This window comes from Nelumbo lutea, chromosome 3, assembly GCF_056320005.1.
Source record: "Nelumbo lutea isolate HS-2025 chromosome 3, American lotus-T2T, whole genome shotgun sequence".
NCBI lineage: Eukaryota > Viridiplantae > Streptophyta > Magnoliopsida > Proteales > Nelumbonaceae > Nelumbo > Nelumbo lutea.
Window position 1 is genome coordinate 7983543 of NC_142686.1, and position 27195 is coordinate 8010737.

General features: G+C 36.5%; 1 protein-coding gene across 5 annotated transcripts; it reads right to left on the reverse strand.

Moving 5' to 3' along the window:
• Positions 1–1405: 1405 nt before the first annotated feature.
• On the reverse strand, positions 1406–25922 carry ABCB26 (transporter associated with antigen processing protein 1). 5 transcript variants are annotated; one of them, XR_016109904.1, is made up of 20 exons: positions 24843–25807; positions 24696–24722; positions 24206–24333; positions 22257–22299; positions 21614–21658; positions 21371–21493; positions 21174–21277; positions 20427–20481; positions 20263–20333; positions 20009–20111; positions 11397–11607; positions 9886–9959; positions 7217–7273; positions 7053–7127; positions 5743–5817; positions 5376–5657; positions 5232–5296; positions 5098–5158; positions 4395–4595; positions 1406–1529 (listed from the first exon to the last, which is right to left on the reverse strand). XR_016109904.1 is itself a non-coding variant. In XM_088978028.1 (19 exons), exons 1-19 carry the CDS (start codon positions 25290–25292, stop codon positions 4515–4517), a joined length of 2130 nt encoding a protein of 709 aa, XP_088834154.1. In that variant the 5' UTR covers positions 25293–25807; the 3' UTR covers positions 4096–4514. The 5 variants fall into 5 exon arrangements, 2 of the variants coding, with proteins under 2 accessions (XP_088834154.1, XP_088834155.1); XR_016109903.1 differs by lacking the exon at positions 1406–1529 and adding an exon at positions 3434–3711; XR_016109905.1 differs by lacking the exons at positions 1406–1529; positions 24696–24722 and adding an exon at positions 3434–3711 and having other exon boundaries at positions 24843–25922.
• Between the last annotated feature and the right edge of the window lie 1273 nt (positions 25923–27195).

The following is a 27195-nucleotide window of genomic DNA, read 5'->3' on the forward strand; positions in this document are numbered from 1 at the left end:
TTCAAAAGCAAGGTAATACCAGATAGCGCAAAGTTTGCATACCTCCGTTGTCGGGGGGCAGGGGGCTCTTATAGTCACTTCGTGTACTCGTCCCAAGGCCCTTGTCAGATCGGGTATGATTACCCTTGCGCTTGTCAACTCGGCCGTCATCCCTTCTGTTGAGACAGAACCGTCACTGCCTAACCGTCTAACTGGAGATGGCGGCGTCAGTGGCGGTGGCAGGTGGCCGTTTAGAGTGCTGCTGCCAAACGTCAGATCCTAAGTCAGTCAGGCGTGGCGTCCTCGGGCACGGACTTCCCTGGTGTCAGGCATGGTACGACTTGTTTGGCTTTGGTGCTTTGAAGATGATGCAAAGTGCTGAGCGAGGCAGTCTTGAGCTCGGAGGTATCCCGAGCTGTTACAAGGTGGGTCAGTTCGGCGAAGTGTCCCGAGCTGTTACAAGGTGGGTCAGTTCGGCGAAGTGTCCCGAGCTGTTACAAGGTGGGTCAGTTCGACGAAGTGTATCCCGAGCTGTTATAAGGTGGGTCAGTTCGGCGAAGTGTATTCCGAGCTGTTACAAGGTGGGTCAGTTCGGCGATGTTTATCCTGAGCTGTTACAAGGTGGGTCAGTTCGGCGATGTCTATCCCGAGCTGTTACAAGGTGGGCCAGTTCGGTGATGTTTATCACGAGCTGTTACAAGGTGGGTCAGTTCGACGAAGTGTATCCCGAGCTGTTACAAGGTGGGTCAGTTCGGCGATGTTTATCCCAAGCTGTTACAAGGTGGGTCAGTTCGGCGATGTTTATCCCAAGCTGTTACAAGGTGGGTCAGTTCGGCGAAGTGTATCCCGAGCTGTTACAAGGTGGGTCAGTTCGGCGATGTCTATCCCGAGCTGTTACAAGGTGGGTCAGTTCGGCGAAGTCTATCCCGAGCTGTTACAAGGTGGGTCAGTTCGGCGGTGTGTCCCCTTGTCCCCGCCTAGGCTTGGCCCCTTCTGCCAAACTGTCGTTTCTGCCACGTGTCACATAATGAAGAGGTCGGGCCAAATCTTCCTTCATCACGATTGATTTCATAATTTTGTTCAAAATCATATTAATAATGATTGGGTCGGTTCGAGTTCTTTGTCTTTTCCGATATGAATATATTATTAAATGTATATAAGGCTTTTTATTTTTATAATTTTTGTTGTATTTAATATTTGAAATGATAAATTTAATAGATAATATTAGTTAAAAATGTCTGTCCAATTTATTATTACATAAATAAATTTTAAGATTTTATTATCATTTTTATTAAGATTATATTATCAATTTTTAATTTTTAATACACCCGACCTTTAACCAAAATGATATTAGGTGCCATAGCATCCTTTCTCTAAAACAGAATAGACATATAGGGGACCCAGATGCGACAACAGAGCAGGTCCATATCCACCGCAGACTTAGATGAAATTTCCCCTTCAGGTGGTGTTTTTTTCTACATATGTTGGTCGGATCATGGAGTGGACTGCAAGAGGAATTAAGGCACAACATTTGATATAATTCACATCGCCTGTCCAAAAATTTAGGAGAATAACAGTTCAGCCCAGGGTTAGAATTCTTAGGCTCAAAGTACAATTGGATATGTTCAGAATTTTTATAAATCTTCTAGGAAAAAAAATCTGCAATAGAATTTAGCCTATTTTCTCATTTTTAAAATTAAGTGATTTTTTAAATGATATGACAGATAAAGGTGTCAATGGACTGGTTGAATTGGATTTCATCCAGTCCAAAATCAATTTGGACGGACCAACATGACATATTAGATTGGACCAATCTAGTTCAAAATATTTAATAAATTAGATTGGACCTGGCCCATCTGTAAAAAAATTATATTGAATTAAGTAAATATTTAGTCTATTGATATAAGATAAGAATATAAGTGTCAATGAATCGGATTTGACTTAAAATCAATATAAATCAAAACGAATTTGACCAAATTAAACGGTCCAAACATTGAATTGGATTGATATCCACCTGATCCCTTTATTGGACTGAATATATTGAACCAAATCCAATCCAATTGACCATGAGACAAACCCCATGTACTTTGCTTTGCGACAAAGACCATGACCATGAGACAAATACCCCCTTCCTTAATTTTCGTTTAAATCTACCATTTTAATCCCTATAATACCCTTATAATAAATATTCGAAGGGAGAAAAGTACTGTTTATCTTCTCCAACCTCGAACAACAGCGGCGGCAAAGATGGGTCATCATCGTCGCAAATGGTTTGCCATCCGTCGTCGATGAGCACCAGCCCCGGCGGGCAACCGCCCTCCACTAGACCCTTCACCCCCTCACACACTCCATCAGGATGTCCTTTAAGATAAAAGGCGTCCCAGGTGTACCAACCAAACTTGTCTACTACTCCTGGAGGAGTCTTCTCGTCCAGGAGTCTGAAGGTGAGCTTGTCACTTGTGTCGACCCGCTCGCTACACAAATGTTAAAGTTGTCGTCGGCGCCTGGGTGGGGAGAAGCACGGAATGACCCTTCAATGAGGGGAAGCAGCAGAACATAAGGACGGTCGAAGTCCGACTTGTCCAGAATCATGATCTGGGTCTCGTGTTCGACGTCGCTGCCTTTGTCTCCCACCCAATGCGTCGTCCACCAGACTTTGAATTTAAAGATGCTCATGAACTTAATTCCCCTGAGCTTGCCTACAGAGACGACGAGCCTACTCTTCGATTCTTAGGCATCAAAACCCACATAACAACCGACCGTGTTTGTTGCCTTGTCCGTAGATGGAGTCGCTACAATATCCAAAGGGACACCGGTGAGGTAACCAACGATGGCTCCTTTGAACAAACCAGGGGCCATGGGATGTGGAGATCCAAGTTAAGTACAACACGCACACAAAATAGAATGAAGAGATGAAATAGGTTTATATAGACAGAAAACAAAGAGCCGAGTCCGATCAAGATCAACGCATGCAAGGAAAGGCCCAGGAATACCGCCTTAAATAGACTAACCAAAAGGGGGAATCTGGATGAGATCACGGGGAAGATGAACAGTGCTTTATCTCCTCACAGACTGTCAGTACCTAACCAAAAGGGGGAATCTGGATGCGACAAAGAAGGGGCATTGTATCTCGTAAATCTAAGAGATCACGGAGATTGCAACAAGTGGGTTTCTGAGCAGTTGGTCTCTCTTTATCTCCTCACAGACGATCAATACCTAGTTCTCATAAAATACAACAAGAACTTCAGTTTCCGCAGAGAGAAATAAAAAGCAGACGATGACTAGAGGGGGATTTAAGGAGACAATCTACAGTCTTTTTTGCAGGAATTCATTAATAGCTCTGCTTTTTCACAAACAAATTTGGATTCAAGAAAGGATATTGCAAGGAGAAAATTTTTACCTCTGTTTTTCACAAACAAATTTGGATTCAAGAAAGGATCTTGCAAGCAGAAAATTTTTGGAAAAATAAATGGAATTTTATAGAAGAAAGCTGTGAGGTAAGCGTTTACAGAGAATGGTTAGGACTAAGGGCCAAGGGAAGAAGAGCCGATTGTCCAGAAATATATATACATGGAGGTCGAAATTTACAGGAAAATTAATATCCATTTTTTCCAAACATAAAAGAAAAATACAATCTACATCAGTCAGAACTCAAAAGAAGCCTGGAAGAAATTCCCGGATGTGGTGGTGGCCAAAGCCGACAATGCCCCTTCTTTGTCGCTGCTGCTGTTCCTGTATCGCAGAGGAAATGAACAGTGCTTTTCTCCCAATTGTTTCAATATTTATTACAAGGGTTGTATAGAGATTAAAACGGTGAATTTCAAGGGAAAACTAATTTGTCTCACGGTCATAATACAGGAGGGTCTTTGTCACAGACCGAGGTCTTTATAATTTACCCTAAAATATATAAATAAATTGGAAAACCTTTCTATAATTGGAATCAGTTCAAAACAGGCAAAAAAACAAAACGGACACAACTATTAATTTGGACAAAATCACAGAACCCCTAGGGACAATTGACGGAACGAGTGAACTACGACAGTTTAATCAGTTATCTGACGACTGACGAATTCACGAATCACGATAATGTTTTCAGATATTAAAGCCATGGACTGCTTTGACAGGAAATAAAACCATTTATTAGCCTCGAAATGAGAAACAGAAGGGGCACTCGGATCCTTATTTGCAGCTACACATAGTTTATAACTTTACTTTTACAGGTATATGGCCAGCAGCCTCCACCCCACTCACAGAAAAAATAAATAAATGAATAAAAAGTTTATAATTTTGAAAGCTGAAACATATTTCATATTTGGAAATTATTGCTAAAAATGTCGTTAATGTGGGTGGATCCAACCTTAAAAGCTGACCCCATATAGATGATGATGATCTATCCTTAAAGCTGTGAAACGAACCTGCAATTCAGCATTCTACTGCACGATCATTTGAAGGCATCAACCTTTCCTTCGCTTACTCGAGTTTTGTCCTTAAAAGCCGTAAAACAAAGTTGCAGTTGCATCATCCTATTGCATGGATCATTCAAAGGCATCAACCTGTCTTTTTGTTAAACGTGCGTATAAGCCATCTTTGCGAAGAAGCTCCATGTGGTTGCCAATCTGCAGATGCACAGATATTATTGTTGGACTCCAATACTTAAAACATGAATGAACATGTTGTCCCAACAAAGCTTTCAAATACGTTTTGAATATTCTATTCCTTCATTTTAATTTGTTACTACCATAAACTTTTGGAACATTAAAAGTTTCCTCTAGAATTTTTTGAGAAAATTTCTAATCAGTAGAAGTATGGACTTATCATTCGTCCACAGTTTTCAATTATAACTGAACTTGATGGTGGAACCATGGCTTTACTTAAGTCAATTATAACAGCTAATGATAGCATTCCTATAAATGTAGGACCATCAACAATTATAGTGGTATGAAGTTTACTGAATAATTTGCTTAGTCAAATATAAAACATACCACCATTAATTAGTGTAAAAGGGATGGGGCAAAGTATCCATTGTTAAAGCTTAATATTTTAAATTGTTTGGATACCAACTTCATGAAATAATCACAAACCTAAATAAAATAACCCTACAAACTCTAAAAGTCTCACCTGAACAATTTTACCACCATCCATAACAATTATTCTATCAGCAGATTGTATTGTAGATAACCTGCAAGATGTGTTTAATCAAGTTAAGATTTTTGAAGACATAGGGAAGGAAGACATTGTGAGAAAAATTTTACCTATGTGCAATGATAATGACAGTCCTCTTTGCCTTGGAGTCATTTCTGACAGCATGAATAACTCCCTGAGGATAAAGAATGATGCAAATATCAAATCATCAAAAATGAACCAACAATTGGTATTTTACGATGATAATATTTTACCTTAACATAATGTTCACTCTCTGCATCTAATGCACTGGTAGCCTCATCAAGGATTAAAATGGCTGGATCTCTAAGAATGGCCCTTGCAATGGCAATCCGTTGCTTTTGTCCACCACTGAGTAGATCATCATCAATGAGGGTTTTGTAACCATTGGGAAGAGATAAGATGAAGTCATGGGCATATGCCTGCTTAGCAGCCCATTCAATATCTTCCTGACTAACGTTTCTGGTGCATCCGTATCTTATATTTGAATTGACATCCATTCGGAAAAGACGAGGTTCCTGTGTTTTAAAAAGAAATTTTACAATAATGTTTTCTTCTAAGTTAATTTCATTAAAAGTGAAATAATGATGTATCTCTAAGAACCTGTCCCACGTATCCAATTCTTTCTCTCAACCATTTGATGTCCAACTCTTTAAGACAAAAGCCATCAATTAGTATCTGCGTTTAAATGGAGAATTAAAAACATTAGATTGAACTACCAAACATTGTATGCCCCAAAAAAATACCAACATAAAATATTTATGATCTTGGAATGTAGTTCTTCATATGGATGCATGTGTGCACTTGGGAACCAAGTATGAAGCCCAATCCAGCAGGCCTACCATGAAAGAGTCTAAAGAGAGCATTCTAGAGTATTTTGTATTTTGTCTTTATTTATTTTACTTACTGTCCAAACCGGGGTTTCCTTCAAAGGAATCCAAGCAAACTAATGTATAGTTAATGGCAGATCTCAGATTTAGGTCTTCAAAGTGTTCTCATTTTGGATAGAGTTTTCCCTCAAATGGTGGTGAAACTCCATTATTTCCATTGGGTTAGACTCCAATGTCCAATCCCAAGGTTAGAACGGGATAATGAGACTTCACGCAATAACCGATCCTTATTTCTTTGCCTTCCTTCTTTCCTCTCTCCCCCTTTTCTTCTTTCTTCTTTGTTTACCACCTTGGAGACAGTCCTATATAAAATACTTTTGCTCTTGTGCTGACTGTGCTGCAATTGGCCTTTAGAACCTTGTAATTGCATCCAGTCTCTTGGGGGCCAAAGGCTTATTCCCTATCTTAAGGAAGTAGCTATTAATACCTTATTTAAGAATAAATAAGGTAATGATTTTAGGGCAAACATGATTGGTCAATAAGAAGTGATACAAGATCATTATACATGAAGTTTAGATCTGCCATAAGGTAGAACAACATAAAGAGTCACAAAAAACGGTTCTAACCTTGTGCAATTTAATCATATGTCCAACTTAAACTAATCACACTAAAAGGTTGAGTCTATAACTGGTAAGAATTATCTCATCTCCCATCTGGAAGCATAAAGTTACAAACTATTTGATGGGTATGTGTCAAGAAGGGTGTACATCAAAAACATAAGAAGAACAACAGAATTCTTCAAAGCAGCTTGAAGTTCCTCTGTTTACATTTAATATTGGAGCATATATAGGGTCTGTGGTGCCAGATTAGTTGTTTATCTCATATATATAAGTATATATTATGCAGGTCATTTTTTGGGCCCTCTAGGAATCAAAACTCCTTTATCTTCTCTCCCTTATGTAATAATTTGTTCATTATTATCACATTTTCTTATGTTATTGTTTAGTTAGTAGTTAAGTTCAAAAGCATCAGTTGTTTTAAAGTACTTAATTTCACAAGAAACTAAATCTAAACGACACTTACCTGGCCATCTGTTGGTTCATACAGACGAAGCAGAAGATTAACAAATGTGCTTTTCCCACTACCACTAAGACCAACCTACCAAAATATTAGAAAGTGATTATATTCTTTGGAGAGAGAGAGAGAGAGAGAGAGAGAGAGAGAGAGAGAGAGAGAATTTCCCTTACAAGTGCAACTACTTCATTTGGGTGTACTGAAATGTTTACATGTTGTAAAACAGGTACCTGTTCAAAGGTAATATAATTAGTATAGATGATAAATTCTGTCAAAAGTAGCATCTAAGCGATCTATGGAAATATAAAATCACAATCAGATTATAATTAAGCAAAGCAAGCTAGAAAAAGAGAAAATACAATATCATTTGATTTTTTGCTCTTATCTCAACTTCAACAAGTTGTTGCATATGGAAGATTCTTTATGTTGAATCACAGCCTTGTACTGTAGAGAAAAAAATGGAAGGAAAAAAAGAAGGATAATATCCCATTTCTTCAATAATCATGAAAACCACCATCCCCTAAAAAATTACCAAAATGATTTGTTAGGAAGTATTTCGAAAAGTTGGCTCTTTCACATTGTCTGAAAGGAACAAATATTTGTGGTATCATTGAAGATTTCCATTTGATTTTAAAATGATCATATAAAATTTATTTTCTATATTCTCCATGCATCCTATTCCACCACTAGTAATAACTGTCTCAACATATATTCCCATTCAGTAAGAGAGTAAGCCTTAAGACGAAATTAAACTTCAATTTACTAAATAGAAACTGACATTTCATATTTTGGTCTGATAGCATTGCAACCACAAGTATCACAAGGTCATGTCTTCAGGTTGCCCAGCAAAATTGAATGTTTACTTATGTTTCTTGTGCTACACAATATTTTTTAATGTTTGACCATCTTAATTGTCAAAGTATCTGTTTGGCAAGCACATGCACCACCATTGCTTTGTAATTTGGCTCCTAATGCCTTTGTCAAGGCATTGAAAATTGAAAAGGGTCCAATACAATTCAGTTTGTCTTTTTAGCCACCGTTTTCCAGATAACTTGAGCATCTTTTGATTGATAGGCAGTCCCTTTTGAAGGAGTTTTATTCTAGTCAGGATATCCTATGAGAAGATTCAATTTGCATCTCTCCCTTTGTTGCACTATATTATCCAAAAACAAATAACACACCAAGTTCAAACAGCTTATACCTGTGGGAGTGTATTTGGATGTCTATTGTATACAATGTGCATGCATAAACTCATATGTTCTTATCTTTATTGTCTGGGGATTGGGGAATGCTTTCCATCATTTACAGATCATGTTCTGTCCGAAGGGATTATTGCGGTAAAGAAGTTACAAGCTTTTCAAAGATTGTTTCATTCTAGCATTTTCCCTCTTTATTCGCCTTGGGATTTTCCATGGGTCACATGTAAGTGATCAATAGCATATTTAGACTACCAATTCTGCTTCAGTACTTGTGAGCATTTGGTCTTCCCTGGCTGTAAATATTATTTTTAATGGTTGTTTTGTTCGGGACTATTTGGTATCAGAACTTTCAACATTCAAGAACAATTACTTTGTGGTCTAAGGGGCAAGGAGATTCCACATGAGCAGAAACTCACCATTTTCATATCCTTAAGTTCCCCTTCTCTTAGTTTGGAGAGGGTTTTGATTGAAGGTAATCCATCTCTTATGATTGGATGGCATGGCAACTTGACCAAAGACCCCCAGAGGTCTACATAGTATATCAGAGGGGCTTGTGCCTTTGCTTCCAGTTTGAACACGACATCCCCATCAAACCTCAGGTATGATAGCTCATAACCAAATGATCTTCCCAAAAGCATTACTAGTTTCAACATGTACTTCTTCTGCTCCCTACTTTTCTTTTTTACTTAAATCAATGGCAAAGATCTAATAATAAGAAGAGATAAGTAAAAAAAATTTGAACCTAAATCCACAAAAATAGAGGAGGTTGGCCTAGAAATGTAAACACAAATAAATAATAAGAAAAGGCTAACATAGCACAAGCAGGAATATTGGGACCCTGACAGAGAGTCATTCTGAAATCTCCCCTCTCCTTAGCAAGATTATTGGCCAGAGATTTAGTGTAATTTGGAATCCATCAAAACCAGGAGCAAATGGATAAGAAAGCCATTGCCTCTATAATATGATGTCTCATGCTTCAAGGAACATTCTAATACTGGAACCGGTTGATATTCTGGAGATCCCCTTCCTCTCTGTTCTCTTAATACCAGGCAAGAACCTCAGAGTCCAGAGTAAACCATGATACCTCAGCCCCATGATCCCATATTTCCATCCCTAATGACGCACCCTTGCCAACTAAAGGATGGTTCTTATTTTTCCTCTTTCAAAGATCATTCACTTTCTGTGCTTATTTTTAGCTTCAAGTGGTGATTTTTTAATGTCTACTCTCCATTCTTCTAGTAAAATTGATCATTATTAGAAGATAATCAAGCATATCTTTGCAATTGCAATATATAGAAGACTAGCGCTATAGAAGAAAAATTTATCAGTTTTAATATGATAATGTTTCTTGACAAGATACTTTGATTTGTAGACGGAATTTAACATCTGTAGCTCCAATACCTACATAAGAAAAATACTATGCATATCAGGTGCATTCATTATTTGGCATATTCTCAACTTAGTTATGCATATGAAAACTTCATGCAGTTGGAATTTATACAATAGATTACATGGACAAAAAAAAGTGCATCTCATGTTTCACATTAGCTGACCCCATATAGTTCAGATAAGGCTTGGATGATGATGATGATGACAATGTTTCGCATTAAATAACATAAATGATAAATAAATAAGCCATATACCGTTATCCTTGATGGATAATGAAATGATACATTCACAAACTTAATGTTCCCCATCAACCTTTGCAATTTCACTCCTGCAATATGGTAACAAGGCACCGTTAGAAATGACTAATTAGATATTTAGTCCTTCCAGAAACAGAAAGGCTAGCAGGATATGGGTTGAAGTAATAAGAAATGATTTAAGTGCTAGTGATTTAACAATTGATATGACACTAAACAGAATGGAATGGCAAAACAGGATTATGTAGTTGACCCCATATAGTTGCAGTAAGGTTTAGATGATGATGATGGGAAACTGCAAGGCTAGCAAGTGAATATATATTCACAAAAAAAAAAAAAGAATAATAAGAAAAAGTTAACCAAGTCTCTGAAGGCAACATATCTTTTTAGTCCACTTGAAAAGAAATTTGGTTCTGTTCAGCAACCACTAATACAAGTATACAACTAAATGTATGTATGGAAATACAGAAAAAAAACACATATCTTATTACAAAGGAACCAACTTATCTGATAAAGTACAATATGTAAAATAAAAACACAAAACATGGAACATAGAAGCACCATAACAAATAAATATAACCACACAATTAGGTCAGCCAGAAAATCCTCTAGTTTCTACACCATGTTATCCTGAAGAGTAAATGAAAACAATCTAAGGTCTCCCTATTTAACTAATAAAGAGTATCCAGCAGATGAAAGTTCAGTTGGCAAATATTGTTCAAATGAATGCCCTATCTACATTGAATAGTTAGTACCAATGAGGCATAATGCCCAATTGAATCTTTAAGAAATTTTACATATTTAACACGTTCTACAATGGAACCAATTTGTTAACTGTAGCTAGAAGATCAGGTAAAAGAATGGAGCATTAACAATATCAGAAATTTAAAAGAAATAGAAAGATATTTTCACAAACACATGAAATTTATAGATATAAAAAAGGAAAGTAGACATCAAAAATATATGCAGCATTAAGACAAAATTACTAGCATATTTATTGCTTTCAATTCAAATGCATCAATATATGACATTTAATATGACAAACAACCAGACTATTATGAAGTTAAATATGTCAGAATGCAAGATAATGCACTGAATGTTAAATTTGATTAAATTGGCAAAAGTTTCGCTAACATTTCCGAAACATTCATCAACCCCTGATATAACGAAAAGGTCCCTCCATCAAGAATTTCTTTATTATTAATCATGAAGAATGAAATGGAATGCAAAGACAGATAAAGATGACCATTCAACATGTAATGCTTGTAAAAACAGCAGCTATCACAAATCTGTCTCTTAGTTTTCTACGGAATTTTATGCAGATGTTCTTAACTCTTACTAACAACTTAAGAAGGGAAACAGTAGTGTATTTATCAGTTGCAAGGTCACTTTTCCCACCCACATATCAAACAAGAACTAACCACTGATAAATCTGAAAGAGTTAAACTAAAGAATAATTCTTAAAAAATAAAACCTAGCAGGAGCCTTCATTGAAAAGATTGAGTGCTTGCCTTCTGATACAAATTGGTTACTAGGCAATAGATCCATCATTTGAAAGACCTTTTCACTTGCCCCAACAGACTGCATTAAAGATGACAAATTGTCTCCCACCCACCATGTTGAATAGATCAACCATTCACAATACAATATAAACTTTGTAAGTTTCTCTGCAGTTATATGACCAGCCATAATTGACATTCCACCTACCACCACAGCTATTACCTATAAAAATTGAATTTGACAAATTAGTTTAAATAACTCAGAGATAAACATAGAAATTCACTTCTCATGTAAAACCATGTGCAAAGCATTTGGTTTTATCCAATGGAATTAATTGACAACTGAATTAAGCCTCAACATGTTCCAACGAATTATAAATTCATTTAAATCCAATTGAACTCCAACAGTATGCTATGTTTTAAAGAATGATTTTACACAGTTATAGATTTTTATAAGCATGCAACTATATGTGAATGTGCATCAGGAAACCAGTGATAGATTGTATTTTAAATCCAATCAAATGATTGATGTTTGACATGTATTAAAATGGGAAGACCTTCATCCATGAACTACAAAATAAAATACTTTCACAGGTTCCTAGAGGTGTAAAACGGGTCATGCCGCCCTCCCCAGGGATAATTTAGGGGGTCGGCCCAGCATGGCCCATGGCCCAAGCCCATGCGGGCCTGTGCCGTGCTGCAGGCCTGGGCCGGGCAGGCTGCAGGCTGTGCCGTGGACCTGGGCCACAGGCCGGGCCTTGGGCATGGGCCCAACTGGGCCAGACTGGTTTTTTTTGGCAATTTTTATTTTTGATTTCTTTTTTTTTTATATTAGCAAGAAATTTTTTAATTAATAACAGAGAAAAAGTTACAATCAGTTACAATTGTTACAGGTTGCAAAAAAGCATTAATCTAATCTGCAACCACATACAATCAACTACAATTCTGCCCAATACAAGGTAGATCTATTTGCCCCCTGTTTTGCTAGGGTAACCGCCATCCCATTTGCATTCCGTTTGACCCAACCAAATTGAGAGTTGATCCTCCTTGCAAGTATGTCTTTCTCTGAAGATAAATTTGAGCTTCCAAGGTACTTATATGATGTTTTTATCCCAAGAAATGACCATTAGTGAGTCTCCTTCTATTTCTAAGTTTGTTGTTCCTATCTGCTCAGCCATCTTTAGACCTTGAAGTAGGGCTAGAGATTCAGCCTGTATTGAGTCACGAATACCTATTGGTCCTGAGAAGAGTGCCACCACCACACCCAGATGATTTCTAATCACACCCCCTATGCCTGCCCTTCCTGGGTTACCAAAAGAACTGCCATCAAAATTTAGTTTTAATTTGTTCAATGTCGGTGGCTTCCATTCCACTCTCACAATTACTTTGGGTGCATCTGTTTGTGCTACTTCAGCCCAACTTCTTAGAATCTCATTCGTGGAGAAATTTTTGAATAGCTCCATGGTCTCACCCAATGTGCAGTTCTGAATTTTATGGCTCCAATAACTTCCTCCTTTGATTTACTTTTTTCAGAGAAAATTCTTAGGTTTCTTTCCTCCCATATAGTCCATACTGTAGCTGCTCTTGCTACCTTCCTTAAGCACTTTCCTCTTTTCTTTGTTAAGTAAAACTAAAACATTTAACTTTCCTTTGGGAACTATTTGAAAAAATAAGAAATCTAACAAAGAAATAAAAAAAAAACCCTTAACCAAATAAGAAGTCAAAGAGACAAAACCTCTAAGTGAATAACAAATTGAAAGAAAAGTAGGAATTTTATTTCATTTAAATTTGAATGATACAAAGCATACAATGGTTGGATGAATGAAATTTGAAAAATGGAATAATTAATAAAATATAAAAAATACAATATAGTTACAAATTGAAAATAAAAAAATACGTTATTAAAAAATATCAGATAAATTAAATAAAATAAAAAAAATTACAATAATTTGAAAAAATGCTATACAACTATTGAGTATATAAAAAATATTGACTTCATCATTTCCTCCTATTGTTCTTGACTTTGATCATCTGCTTCAGGTGAAACATCAAGTGTAGTGTCATGCCCTCCTTTGTCTTGTAATTTATCTTCAGCATCTAACCAATCTTTAAAGCAGATGCACTTCTCTAGACTTCCATCATTCATACAACTTCTCTTGTCATCCAATACCTTAGTACTTGCACTATAACAAGACTCCAATGGAATTGTAGACATCGGAGGGGTTAGTAGATCACGTGCCATGGTGGCGAGAACTGGACAATTTTTTGCATGTTCACTCCACCAGGCTAAAATATCAAAATTATTTATTCCCTCCGAGGTGAAGGAAGAATCACTTAAAGTAGAAAAAATTGCTTGTAAATAAAAATTAAGTTCAATAAATGAACTTGTTGTCAAGGCAGTGGATTTCTGCCTCTTATTAAATAAAAAAAGTTTTTCTCTTCCACTACTGGACTCAAGTTCAGAAGTGGAAAATGCAGTTGTACAAGTTATAGAATTTTTATTATTCCCTATTACTTCAACTTCATATAAACTATACATTTCAAATATAAACTATTAATTTCTTTTTTTTTTTACTTCCAATTTCAATATTCATATTTTCACAATATGTTTCAAGTAAAATATATAAACCATCTTTCCTAATCTTAGGATCTAATATTGTAGCTAAGCAAAAAATAGGAGAAATGTTCTCTCAATATTTTTTAAATTTATTTTCCATTATTTCAACAATACTTTTAAATTGCGGATTCTTTCTATATTTTGCAAAACAATCACTAATCATCATTAATTGATAAGCTAAATTACAACTAGTTGGATAATAAATACCCGATAATTCATTAGTTGCATCATAAAAATGTTTTAAAAAATCTCTTATACAAATTGCCATTTCCCCGTCTTCCTCAAAAATATCAGTAGGCATTTTTAAATTATAAAAAACAAAGAATTTGTTTGTGAGAAATACAACTTTCTGACATAGCATAGGTAGAATTCCATCCATGTTTAACATCTGATATAAAATGTTTATATTTTAAACCATAATTTTGACATAAATATTTAAATTCTTGTTTTCTTGCTCCAGAACTTTTAATATAAAATACAATTTCTAATTTTAGAAATATGAGTAGAATAATATTTAAAGCATCCTGAGTCCATAAATTTAAGATGTGACATTCACATCTAATATGAAATAATTTACCATTTAAACATGGTTTCAATTGAGATTTTAAAATATTTATTTTTGAATCATTATTACTAGCATTATCAAAACTAATAGAAAATAATTTATTGTCAATTCCATAAGCATGTAGAGTATTTAAAATACATACAGAAATAATTGGGCTAGTATGTGGCCATTCAAGCCTAGTAAAACTTAAACTTCTTTTATTTAAAAGCCAATTTTCATCAATAAAATGACCAGTAACACAAATATAACGTATGTTAAATTTAGAAGTCCAAATATCAAAAGTAATTGCAACTTTAGAATTAAGATTTGATAACATATAAATTAAATTTTGTTTATATGAATAAAAAAATTTTAAATCTTCTGATCTAATAGTATTCCTATAAACTTTTTAAAATTGTGGGTTTACAGAATTACGTAACCATTTTTCAAGTTTAGTATCTTTAGCTAACAAAAATGGTTATTCAGCATGTACAATGTATTTTGTTAATTCTTGCCTCATTTTTTCTTGAGAATATTTAAAAAAGTACCAACCCTCACACCCAATTTGTGTTTGCATTGTTTCTCTCCCTTCTTCTTTCTCATGGGTGAGCAAATGTCTATCCAAATGGCTTATCACCCTTGCTACAATAGCTAAAGTTTTTCCTACATTTTTGGCAAACAACTCTTTTCCCTTTCCCTAAACCTCCTTTACTTTAAATATTTTCCAAACCGGGCCAATAAACTTAGTGGCCATCTTTTTCTTTCCCAAGTATCAATACTAGGAGTGGAAATTCCGTCAACATCCATAGCATCCATATTGGTGCTAACACTACCATGCTGCGACTGAATATCGTCGACACTGAACATGTTAGGGAATTGGTTTCGGGAGGAGCCGGCCATTTTTTTAGCTTCTAAAAAAATAAAAATTAATTTAATTGCACTTACCCGGATTGTTGGTTTGGAATCCCAACTTGATTTCAACAATTGAAGCATTTCAACTCCAATAGTCCAAGCCCCCCAAATTGCTAACTTGAGATACTTGAGTTGTTGAGCAAGCCTTCTTCGTGTTGAAACTTCAATAAAGTTGAGAATTGGAGAATCAAAGAATGTATGAGAGGTTGGGAGATTGAGACTTGAGAGAGTATGAGAACTAGAGAAGAGATTAAGAGAATTGTTGAATTGGTGTGATGAGAATGGTGGAGGATAGGGCTATTTATAAGAATTGAAAATAATTCAATTGCCCAAAATACCCTAAAAACTAGCTATTTTTTAGTTGTTGGGAGGGGTATTTTGGTCATTGTAAAGTTATTTATCATTTTACCCCAAATGCCCCCCTAAACTAGCTATTGTATAGCTGTTGGGGGGCATTTGTGTCATTCTTTCTCCCCCCCAAAAAGCTGAAACTATGGCTAGTTCATCGGGCAGGTCGAGTGCGGCCCGCTACAGGCTCACGGGCCATGTCGTGCCGCTTGTCATGTCGCGGGCTGGGCCACGCCTGCACGTGAGTCGCAGGCGGCATGGCACGCACAGTCATGTCGTGCCATGTCGGCCCGTGGACCTGGAACCCCAGGCCCAGCACAGCTCGGACCATCATGCCAGGCTGGTCCAAATTCGAGTGAGGCCATGTCGGGCCATGGGCGGCACGGCCCAATTTACACCTCTACAGGTTCCAGTGTAATGAAAGCCACAAATAGAAAGTACATGACTCATTTCTCATCCACAACCACTAGAAGGTCCAAAACGACTTAAAGAAGAGATTTTCTTGCTTTAAGACATCATCCCATGGTTATTTAGCATAGATGCCCAAAAAACGTACTACCAAAGTTCAAGGATTGCAGTTTCTAATATATTGACATAAACTTAGGAATAATATGGGACTTCAAGTGAGTTGAAAATACACATGTGGGGTTGCAACCTATGCAGGACATGCTTCAATTTACCTTTTACTATCCCCCCTTCATGCATGTTAAATGGATCACATTTCACAAAAAATAAAGAAAGAAAAGGGGGGAAGAAGAAAAATGCCAACATCTTAAATACATGCCACTGCCTTTTCTCTTTTCCTTGCACAAATATGGTAAGATTTATTTGCTAGAGCACCATGTCACCCTCCTCCCCTCCTTTACACATTTATTCTTCAAAACATCCTAGATCAGTCTCTCTCCCATCTAGGAATGGCAATTTTCCTCATCCCCACCAGGTACTTTGCCTCCCTGACCTGGCGGGGATGAGGATAGATATTGCTTTGGTGGGGATGGGGGCAGGGGTGGGGACTAATACAGATACCTGATCGGGGACGGGGAATGAAGTCCCAACCTCGCCTCAACCCCGATTATATATAAAATATATAAAATTATTTATATTATGTATCAAATATATTTAAAATATTATTTATATTTTAATTTTTTCATTTATAATAAATATTTTTCCAAAAAGAAACTTTTAATTAAAAAATTTGGGGATTCAGGTCCCTGATGAGGAACCATCTCCATTGGGGACCGGGGGTGGAGGCTAAATTTTTCCCCGACAGAGATTAATGTAAAACTTGGGTCTGGGGACAAGGAGTATGATCCCCGCCACAAACCTACCCTCTTTTCATTCCTACTCCCATTTACCCACCCCCTAGAAAAATACACACACACAAGAAAAAATAATAAAACTACAAAACAAACACCAAAAATCTGGAGTGTGCAAATTTTAGCATTTCAATCAACAACTAGGCATTGTTTTCCACTCCACACTTCGGTGACTTAGGCCATTTACCTTTAATTTCCAAGCAGTCTTGTCTATCTTCATTGGTAACTTAAGGGACTTGAGGGAACTTCAGTAATGCAATGAAGTAGTCACAAAAGTGGGTGATGCAGGCATGGGAAGCGAGGAAGGAATCCATGGGAGAAAGAAATCAGATTTCTCCCAACTCCTCATTTGGAGTGTTTTGAATTTTAGTATGCTTGAGTCTTTTCAATTTTGGTTTATAGTTCTTTGGCATATTTGGAAAAAAGGGCTTTAAGTCTTCTAGAAATGTACTTGATGAAAATCAAAATTACTATTTATGGTAACTTTTGTGATTTGATATTTTCAGTAACTTTGGAATCTTAATTATAAGTCAATAAATTGTTAATAAAGATATTTGATCGTCCATATGGGTTACCTACTAGGTTGTCTTATTTGAAATAGTCAGGATTTTTTTAGGTTAGTTTCCTAGTTGAAATTGGAGTCTATGAATGAAGATTCGAGCCATTATGATTACTCTATAAGCAGAGAAACCATATTTGAATTTGAAGAGTGGAATTAATGGAATGAAAAGTTGTTTTAGTCAGTTTCTTCTTTCATTTCTCTCTTTTCTCATAAAAGTACAATCTTTCTTTTCTTTCTTCTCTATCTCTGATCCGAATCTCTTTCTTTTATAATTCGGATCTTTAATTTCTTTCTTCCTACCATGTTCACCCTAATAGAACTTTCTCCTTCCATCCTACATCAGCAAGTCTTGAAGTCTAGCACAAAGATCTTAACCAATAATGAGAGTTCAGAGAAGAACTCTTACAAAGCAGAATTTGATAGTAGATAGTCTTGCTAATCCTAGGACAGGTAGGTTGTATAGTGAGTTGGAGACATCTCTGTTCCATAGATAATATGTATATGTGTGTATGTGTTATAGTGGGTTGAGCTGCTCATCCATGTAATCTACTGTAAATGATATATAAATATACCCATTACCTTCTCCAGAAAGGAAGTCCTTTTTGTTTCTCTTATGTCAGATTATATGGTTCCAATTTACTCTTGAGGTTAAAATGCTACAAATTATACAAAAATAAGTTGATTTTAAAGTGAGACAAAAAATTCCCTATGTTTTGGAAAAACATATTCCAAGGTATGAAAGAAGACATCAACAAATTTGTTTAGCTTTAAATCAAGATAAGCGACCATCAAACTTTGTCTCTTTTATTTAAACGAAAGAAGTTTAGAATCAAGACCAAATACCTTTCAAAGGCATTTACCAACTAAGTGAAAGTGTAAAACAGGGTCCCTAAAAGAGATAATCTAGTGAATTTAAGAAACGTATTAGAAACATAGACATATCATCTATCTACGTTCTACAATGATGAGTTTAAGAAGTTTCAGATGCAATGCATGTTTAGGGAGTCTTTTGTCTTTCTTAATAACAAGTTCAGTGTAATATATGCACAAATTTTGAACTTGCAATGTTTTACATTGACTATATATGAGCAAACTATGCATTGGGAGAATACAATGGTGTATGTTGCTTGTTGATGCCATGCTTGATTGAAAAGACTATGAACAAAGTAAATGTCAGGTATAAACAATGGAAAAATGTTTTAGCATCAAAAGTCTTCATGACATGCCTGTTCAGCATTAGAAAGTAAGGAATGCAGTCGTACTAACAATAGGAGAAATGAGAGAATAACCAAAAAGATAGACCTAATGGTGATGTTGCCTATAAACTAAAGCAAGGCAGACATAAATATGTGCTTTTAAGTTTTAAGATGTTGAATGCTATGCAGAACAATCAAAGTGAAGAGAATGTTATAATACTTTATAGGATCAGCTATACCCACATGGAACAAAATATTGGAAAACCAAGCAGCATGCCCAAAGTGTGAGTGGAGATAGGTATATTGACATTGGAAAGGAAAGAACAGGCAAAAGCAAAATGAATGCATTAAAGGACATTTGGTAATGGATGAAGTTGTTAAAAGGACTGATTTATTGTTTTGTTATTCGGTGGACAAAGTAGTCATAAGATAAATATCTGACAGCATAGTAATCATCCAAACATGTCATTCAGCCATTTATCCAATAAAAGGCAAAGCAATAAATCACTCGGTTCAACAATTCCAGCCATTATCAAACAACACCATCATAGGAACCTAGGGCCAGCTCCTATGGGAGATAAGAAGAGAGGAAGTAAATTAAAATGATGGCTTGTCTACAACAAAATTGGTGCTGGTTACTGCCATATATAAGTATAAAGTGGAGATAGGAAAAAAGGATATAGACAGAAGAATGAGCAAAGATGAGCCTAGGAACTTAACACATTAACGATAGCTTGATGATTAAAAGTCACATGACTATATGAAGCAACAAATCCTAAGTTCCATCACAAAGTTAAAATATTTCAGAGGTGCATCCACAAAGAGCAAGAAAGAAGTAAATATGAAGTTACAACAATAGAAAAAGCAGCAGAAAGAAATAAAAGTTGGCACATCCAGTAAAAAGAGGAAGTTGGAACAGTCAAAAGCCAATGGGCGTGGCCCTTTCATTAAGATTTATATTAATATAGGAAAATTACAGCTTAACCCCTAGTAGTAAAGAAGAAAAAGACAAGTTTCCCTTAAAGTGGCGCCTCTATCTAAGAAAAATCAGTAGCAGAAAAACAGAATTCTTGAGAACTGAAAAAGAGAACTAAGTTTGGCCAATGGGGTAAATTAAAAGCACTCAGACCTGAGTTGAATGATAGAGGGAGTTGAAACTTAGATTCCAAATACCATATGCCACACTTTGTCGCAAGCTTATGTCAGCTAATTTATTCAGCCAATGCTTGTACCTGTCCACCACAGCAAAAGAGTTTGAATAGGTCTTTTGTGCTTATCAACAACTACTGACATTATTGTCTTTTTAGACATCTTTTTCAAATAGAGAAGACAAGTACAGGAGACCAGATAAATGATGAAAATATATTACTGTAGCATCATTGCCTTTTAAATTCTTGTTTCTCTGTTCCATAAACTCGGACAGTTCTCATCAAAGAAAATGTCTCTTGTGCAACCTGAATTTAAATGTGAAAAAGGAAACGTTAATGCTAAAGAAATCATTCAAGCTACAGAATTTACTTGATCTGCCCAAAAGTGTCTGAATTTACTTCATTGGCACAAGCAGTGTATTCTTGGGTTAATTTTGCTGCCTTTTTCTGGTACCTATCCAAGAGAAGAAAGTTAAATTTATCTTTCATTTATACTCCAAAAGCAGTTGAAAGATGAATATAATAGGAATATATAAAGGATAAAAGTACATCCAAAATCAGCTGTGAGCATAGAATACTAATCTTACATGGCGATACCATAACACCATTTTTCTCTAGACTTGAGGTTGTCATCCTTCAAGATTTGATGCGATTAAATGCAGTAAAAGATCCTTTTCTATGTGAACCTCCTCAACACTACTGTTGTAAGAGGGTAATAGTTCCTTAACTTTGATATGGAGATTACTTACATCATATATATTGGAAACCTTTTAAGATACATTTTGGGGCCACCCCCCCCCCCCCCCCCGGGGAAAAAAAAGGTGGAAATATACAAAATTTTGGGGAAATCGCATCTAATACATGTGGAAAATTGTGGGGCGATGGTTGAGTAAATATGATCCTTGTTTTTCTAACTTGTTCACTTGCCCATTTTCAGAGATTCGAGATAAATTATCCAATTGTCTATCCCACAAATTTTTTTTTGCAGTTTGTAGTCTGAAAGCAGTATACATGTAACTGTGATCTGCCTATTCATACATCAATTAGTTTCACCTTATTGAAAGAAAAGCAAGAGACTCTCAGGACAAAGTTTAAAAGGCATGTTATCCATATAGGCGAATATCATAATGGCAAAATAACTCTTACTGGCCGTAGAGCAGCATGATTGTTCCTAGAACAGAGCAGATTGCCAATGTAGCTAATGCAAGTCGCCAAGATAAAGTCAGTAAAAAAATCAATGCACCTGTCCCCTGAAAAAAGATGATGTGATTGCAAATTATATCCCCAAGTTGTGTGTAGAACTGGGTAGATCACAAAAGAAGGGGCTATGGCAAGGAAAAAACCTGCAGAACATTGCGTAGTATCAAATTAAGATCATTTCCAATAACACGAGATACTTGCTGACAATCTGCTCCAAGCCTACTTGTCAAATCACCAACTGTTTCTGTGTCGAAAAAGGAGATTTCCTATAAAGGTATAACACCAAATCAAGGTATGTACACCAAGAAGCTAGCTAAATATTGTTTGTACTAGAAATTAAAATTGAGAAAATATATTAAACTACTAATTTTAAACGTATAACAGACCTGGAAGAGAAGAGATGAATACAGTTTCTCTCTCATGCGCTTAACCTGCAGAATGTTATAAACTCACTAGTTGCTATTATGTTCATATTTGCAAACTCCAGATAACAATTAGGATAAATTCAAAGTCCTGGAAAGTGTGCTGCAATAATAAAGGAATGAAATCTTTGAGACATTAAAACCATAAAAAGAACAGGTTCAGTAATGCATCAACTACAGCCACTTCTTGGATGGTCAATAGCCTAGAAGCTGTAAATTTTAATCTATATATTCCTAACTTGTCAATGCCATGATATTTTTCTCCAAACAGTGAAACCAGATTTTGCTTTTAGCTGTCCCTGTTCTGAAGGTGATTTGGGCACATCACATTTTAAGGCAGTAGTTAAAAATGCATGTTTAAAAGAAAATTTGGACGTGTACCAATCAATTTCTTCTTTACTTTCTAATGGATGACCAAGTAGCAGTCAATGAAAATCTTGGACTAGATGGCTCAACATTTGGTGGTTAGCTCTTGCAAATTATGGAATAATGCATTGGGAGCCAGATATATATCATGCAGCATAGAAGATTAAAGGGACAAGTTCTCAAAAGAAAGTCATCTTTCAACTTTCATAGACGAGAACTCATGAGCCAGTCAGGCACTCACCAGGATCATGTTTGCAATACCAAAACAGCAACCCCGTAGACCACTGAATTTCACAGAAAGAAAATATGCTATCAGTGCTTATTCCTACAGCCATTCTTTGCTGTGAAACCATAACACTAACAGTTCATGTTTTATATCTACTCCATACATATAGAGGAGAAGTTTTATGTATGGGAAATCTCCTATGCCTGAAAATGGTATTACTAAATGGTAAACTTGGTGATCAATCTGATGTAAATATATTCATGAGGATGGAGAATTTCCAAGATTGAGACCATTAAAGATCATCCCTTCTGCAGATTTTTTTGGAAATTAAATGCTACTGCACAGTGGTCTATTAGCATTATTACGAATTGTCTAGAAACCATCTCAAATGAGAGTACCTTGTAAACAAGTTTATTCCCAATCTTTATGCTAAGTGGGAATGAGGAACATAAAAAAAATAGAAATATTCATCAAAGAGTAATAGTTAGCAATAAAAGGGTAAAATACATCTCCAATTCAGTTACAACTTGCATGTAGTTAAGAACCAGAGGTATGACTTTGTCCCAAAACACATGATATTTTTGTTTTCCTTTCCTTTTTTATCAATAAAACACATAACCTTTTTGATAGATCACTGCCTTATTGTGATTGAAAATTATTAGATATGATGCTATTTCAGGACAGAAGGTGAACTTCTGGAAAGACACTTGGTGAGAAAATTCTCCATTCTGTCAGTCCTTCCCTAGAATTTACAACCTATCGAGTTTCAAAAACAAAGCAATTGCTGAATTGGTAGTCTTGGATGGGAATGAGTTGGTGTGAGATTTGGGATTTGAGGAGATCTATGTGAGATCATCAAACTTGTGAGGAGATTCTGTTAATTGACATCCTTCAAGAGGTTAATCTTTCTCCTGCGGTCGGGGATGAGAGAGTGTGCGCTTCCACTGTGGAAGGTACCTTTACTTGTGCTTCCTTTTTTTAAAACCTTTTATCCAGTTTTAGAGGAACCCTCCTTCCCTGCTAGAGAAGCGTGGCAGGGGCCAATTCCCCCTAAAGTCAAGGTTTTCCGTTGGGAAGCTGCTAACCAAATCATTAACTCCTTTGACAGACTCCAAAGGAGGTGAAAAAGTTTGCATCTATCCACATTTGTGCATCCTATGCTTGAAGAATGGGGAGAGCACCAACCACCTGCTGATCCATTGTTCCCATGCCTCTCGTCTGTGGCAACATTTTTACTCTTTGGTGGGAAGAGATTGAACTGGATTTGTTTAAAAAGAAGTGATGGGTGCTGTACTTGAAGGCATAAAATCAATGCAATAATTTTTTAGGAGAAATATAAGTTGGTCGAGGGAATGATAGAACTTACAATGATAAGTGTTGCATATTGGGCTTTGTCAATGAAGGAATTTAAAGGGGTGTGTCTAAATGATATGTTAAGGGAATGACAAACTGTGGCGAGTTTCCAAATGAGTAAACATAGAAGGTTGATGGAGTGGAGTCCCCCAGAAGTGCAAATAATGTTAGCAGATTTGTTGGCAAGAACCGGGGTGGTGGGGAGAGAAATTCTTGAATGGGGTTGCCCATGGGCCGGGCTGTAGTGTGTAAAAGTCTGTTTCTTTTGTTGTTTTGAGGATTTGCTTGTTATAAGAGCTGTTGTACTGGTTGGCTTATAAGTGAAACAATTCATTAATTGAGGAAGCCAGTGAAAAAGCTTTTTTTTCCTCTTTTGGCTTGTATCCATACAATAAAAAAATTCCAAATGGAGCTCCCGTTTTTGGTAGGTAAGATACAATGAGCAGAACAATATCACATGGTCTGCCAATGGCAACTGCGGATAAATGTTGTATTTTAATTCTGATACACCAATAATAATGAACAAAACCAATAAATTGCAAAATAAAAGAACTAATACATAATTTAGATAGAAAGGGAACTTTGTGGCTTTGTCCAAACAAGATTTTGACCTGAATATTCCTGAAGATAAACATAGTATAATCAAGAGTCGTGCATTTCTACGGAAAACCATGGTTTCACCGCTCTGTGCAGAGAAAATTGATGCTGTTAAGAAATGTGGTATTGAGATCTCCGAAAGCTGCAATAAATAAGCATAACTCAATATTCATTCAAAACAAAAGTTGAAATAATACAATATTATAAATTTCAGATATGAGGAAAGGAAATTATCCATATTCGATGAAGTGCTGCTACACACTAATCTGTATGAGATAAAAGGAAATTTTCTTTTAGCTAGGAGGAGATCACATGTACAATTGGAATAAAGTGTCCTAGTAACTTGCACCAATGAATTGTCCACAGATACAAGTTTTACACCTATCGGTTTCAAACTGAACAACCAAACTACATTCGCAATACTCTGTGAATACACAAATGGCGATGATTCATTCATACATCACGGCCACGCGTAAACCATCAAATCCTAATAAGTTTTGTCACCTTGTGTATATAAGTGTCAGCTTTTACCTATATGAACGGATATTCATATGTTAGTTAATTCGCATTATGGAAACTATTTGGTAGTTATTTGACAACAATTAATGCAATATGAGGTACAATTATGGAAGAGGGATATAGAACTCGCACCGCTGCAAGAATTAGAGCAGCGAATGCAGCGAATATAATCCATCTATCGTTGGCAACCAGCTCCCACATCCGACGAAGCGCAAATAATACAGTTACAGGCTTTGCTGTAGAAAATACTTCGACATCATCGGATAACCTCCACCAATTCCCTCCAGGCACGACCGATCGAAGAAACACAACCCATCCTCGCCAAGTCTCCAGAAATCCAACATTGTTCTCTCCATCGGTAACCTCTCCTGAGAATTTCGACACAGAGAATCCATCAATTGAGGCAGATTTAGGAGAAGAAATACGGTTGCCTCTGCTTTTAAGGCAGACGATAGGAGGAGAGACCCGAAATCTAGCCTTCCTATTTAATAACCGAAGCCTGTTTTTTTGTGGGAATGACGGAGGTTGTCGAAGTGAGAAAGGAAGACTGCTGCAGGGTTTCAGGCCCAGTAACAGAACCATGGTTGCAGTCGGAATTTGGACACGGAGTAAGTTGAGTAACTGCTGTAGTGTGGTACTGTGGTCCGGACTCCGGATAACGACGATCAGGAAGAGAGACGGAAAATTTGGGAGAATACAGCCTGTGCTGTGCACATGATTCAGGTCGGGAAATTTTTGGTCAAAATTCAAAAGGGCTCAGTATCAGTGGTAGATGCATTTTTTGGGTAAATTGACGTGCCATGCAGTGAGAGGACGGCTGACAACCGAGGCTGTCGAATACAGAGAGGCAACGTTTTGGCGTACTCCCTTGAATCCTTTGTGTTTGTGGGTTATTGTGTTATGTCTTAACCCCTGATTCCCTGAAGCTCCATCAGAGAATCGCCGAATGCTACAGAATTGCCGGTCCGGTAAAACGTGAGATCCATCTACGGATGGTACACGTGGCAACGTAAGGTATTCTAAAAAATTTTAGGCAAATCACAAATGTAATTAGGATAGGGAGAGGGGAGGCGGTGAATCGTCCACAGCACATTCCGATTGTCACAGCACATTTCGACCTTGTATTCGAAGCATCTCCCCATCTAACAGAGATGAGACATCATCGGGACATATTCCCAATACAAAATCGGAGTGTGCTGTGGGGCGCCTCCCTGTGAGGCGCTGATACCAATTCCAACTTTGGCTGTTGGGGGCAGCATCTGGCCATCTGCTGTTGAGAACATTTTTGGAAGGCCACATTATCAGAAAGTGGGGTAAAATAGTAGAGCTGCAAACGGACCGAACCCGATAATAGGCATACCCAAATTTGATTTGATTACATTTGAATTCGAATCGGATCATATCTATCAGATATATAATGGATTCGAAACCGAATTCAGATTATAATCGGATATTAAATAGCATAGATAAATTAGATTAAAATTGACCAAAATATTATATATTATTAATAAGATGGGCTAAAAATGACTTTAACATTATATTTTATGAACAAAATGAATTAAAAACTACTTATTTTAATACTTGAACATATGACAATTTACTGAAAATATAATATTAAGACAAACTTCAATCACAGATATAATATATTTTTAACTATATTTGAGCATATATATTTAAATCGAATCAAATCAGATTATATCATATAAGAGTATATCCATATTTGATCCAGTTATAAATTGGTCAAATTTAGATTCAAAATTGGATAATCAGATCCCGTTTCTCAGCCCTATTCAGCAGCATAGGCTGTTGGCCCCAACAGCCAAATTAACTAAAAAAAAATGTACAAATTGGGAAAAAAAATCATTTATCGTGGGTGGAGTGTGACACCTTTTTTTCTTTTTGTTAAATGGCTGAAACCTCCCTAGATCTTTTAGCTTTTGCTGAAACCTCCTCTGATCCTTCACATTAATCACCATCTCAAACCTCTCCTATCTATTTTTCAACTTTGCTTTGTTTCCCAAATTTTCCCTTCATATCAATCTCTCAAAGGTAAAACATCAACTTCAAACTCTCTTTTTTTGTTGTCCATAAAGCTTGTATTGTTTTTTTCTAATAGAAATAAGCTTCAATAGTAATTGTATGGATATTTTGGAAATTTCTTTTTGTGTTTTTTTATTAGAGGATTTTAACATAAGGGATTTGATGAGGGCAGATTTGGCCCTCAACTAACATCATGACACATGGCATCTCGGAACAATTGGGTGACACTCATAACCACCTAGGCGACAATTTTCCTTAGCCAAAATGATGGAGTCCCAACTAGCAACCTGGCACTGTCGCCGACCTGGCAACCTGCCTCTAGCACCGACCTGGTGACCTGCCCCTGTTGCTGACCTGGCGACCTGCCTCCACCGCCGACTTAGTAGAAACCTAGCCAACGACCTCGTCCACGACTGAGGGCAGCTAACAGCACCTCATCTAGGCC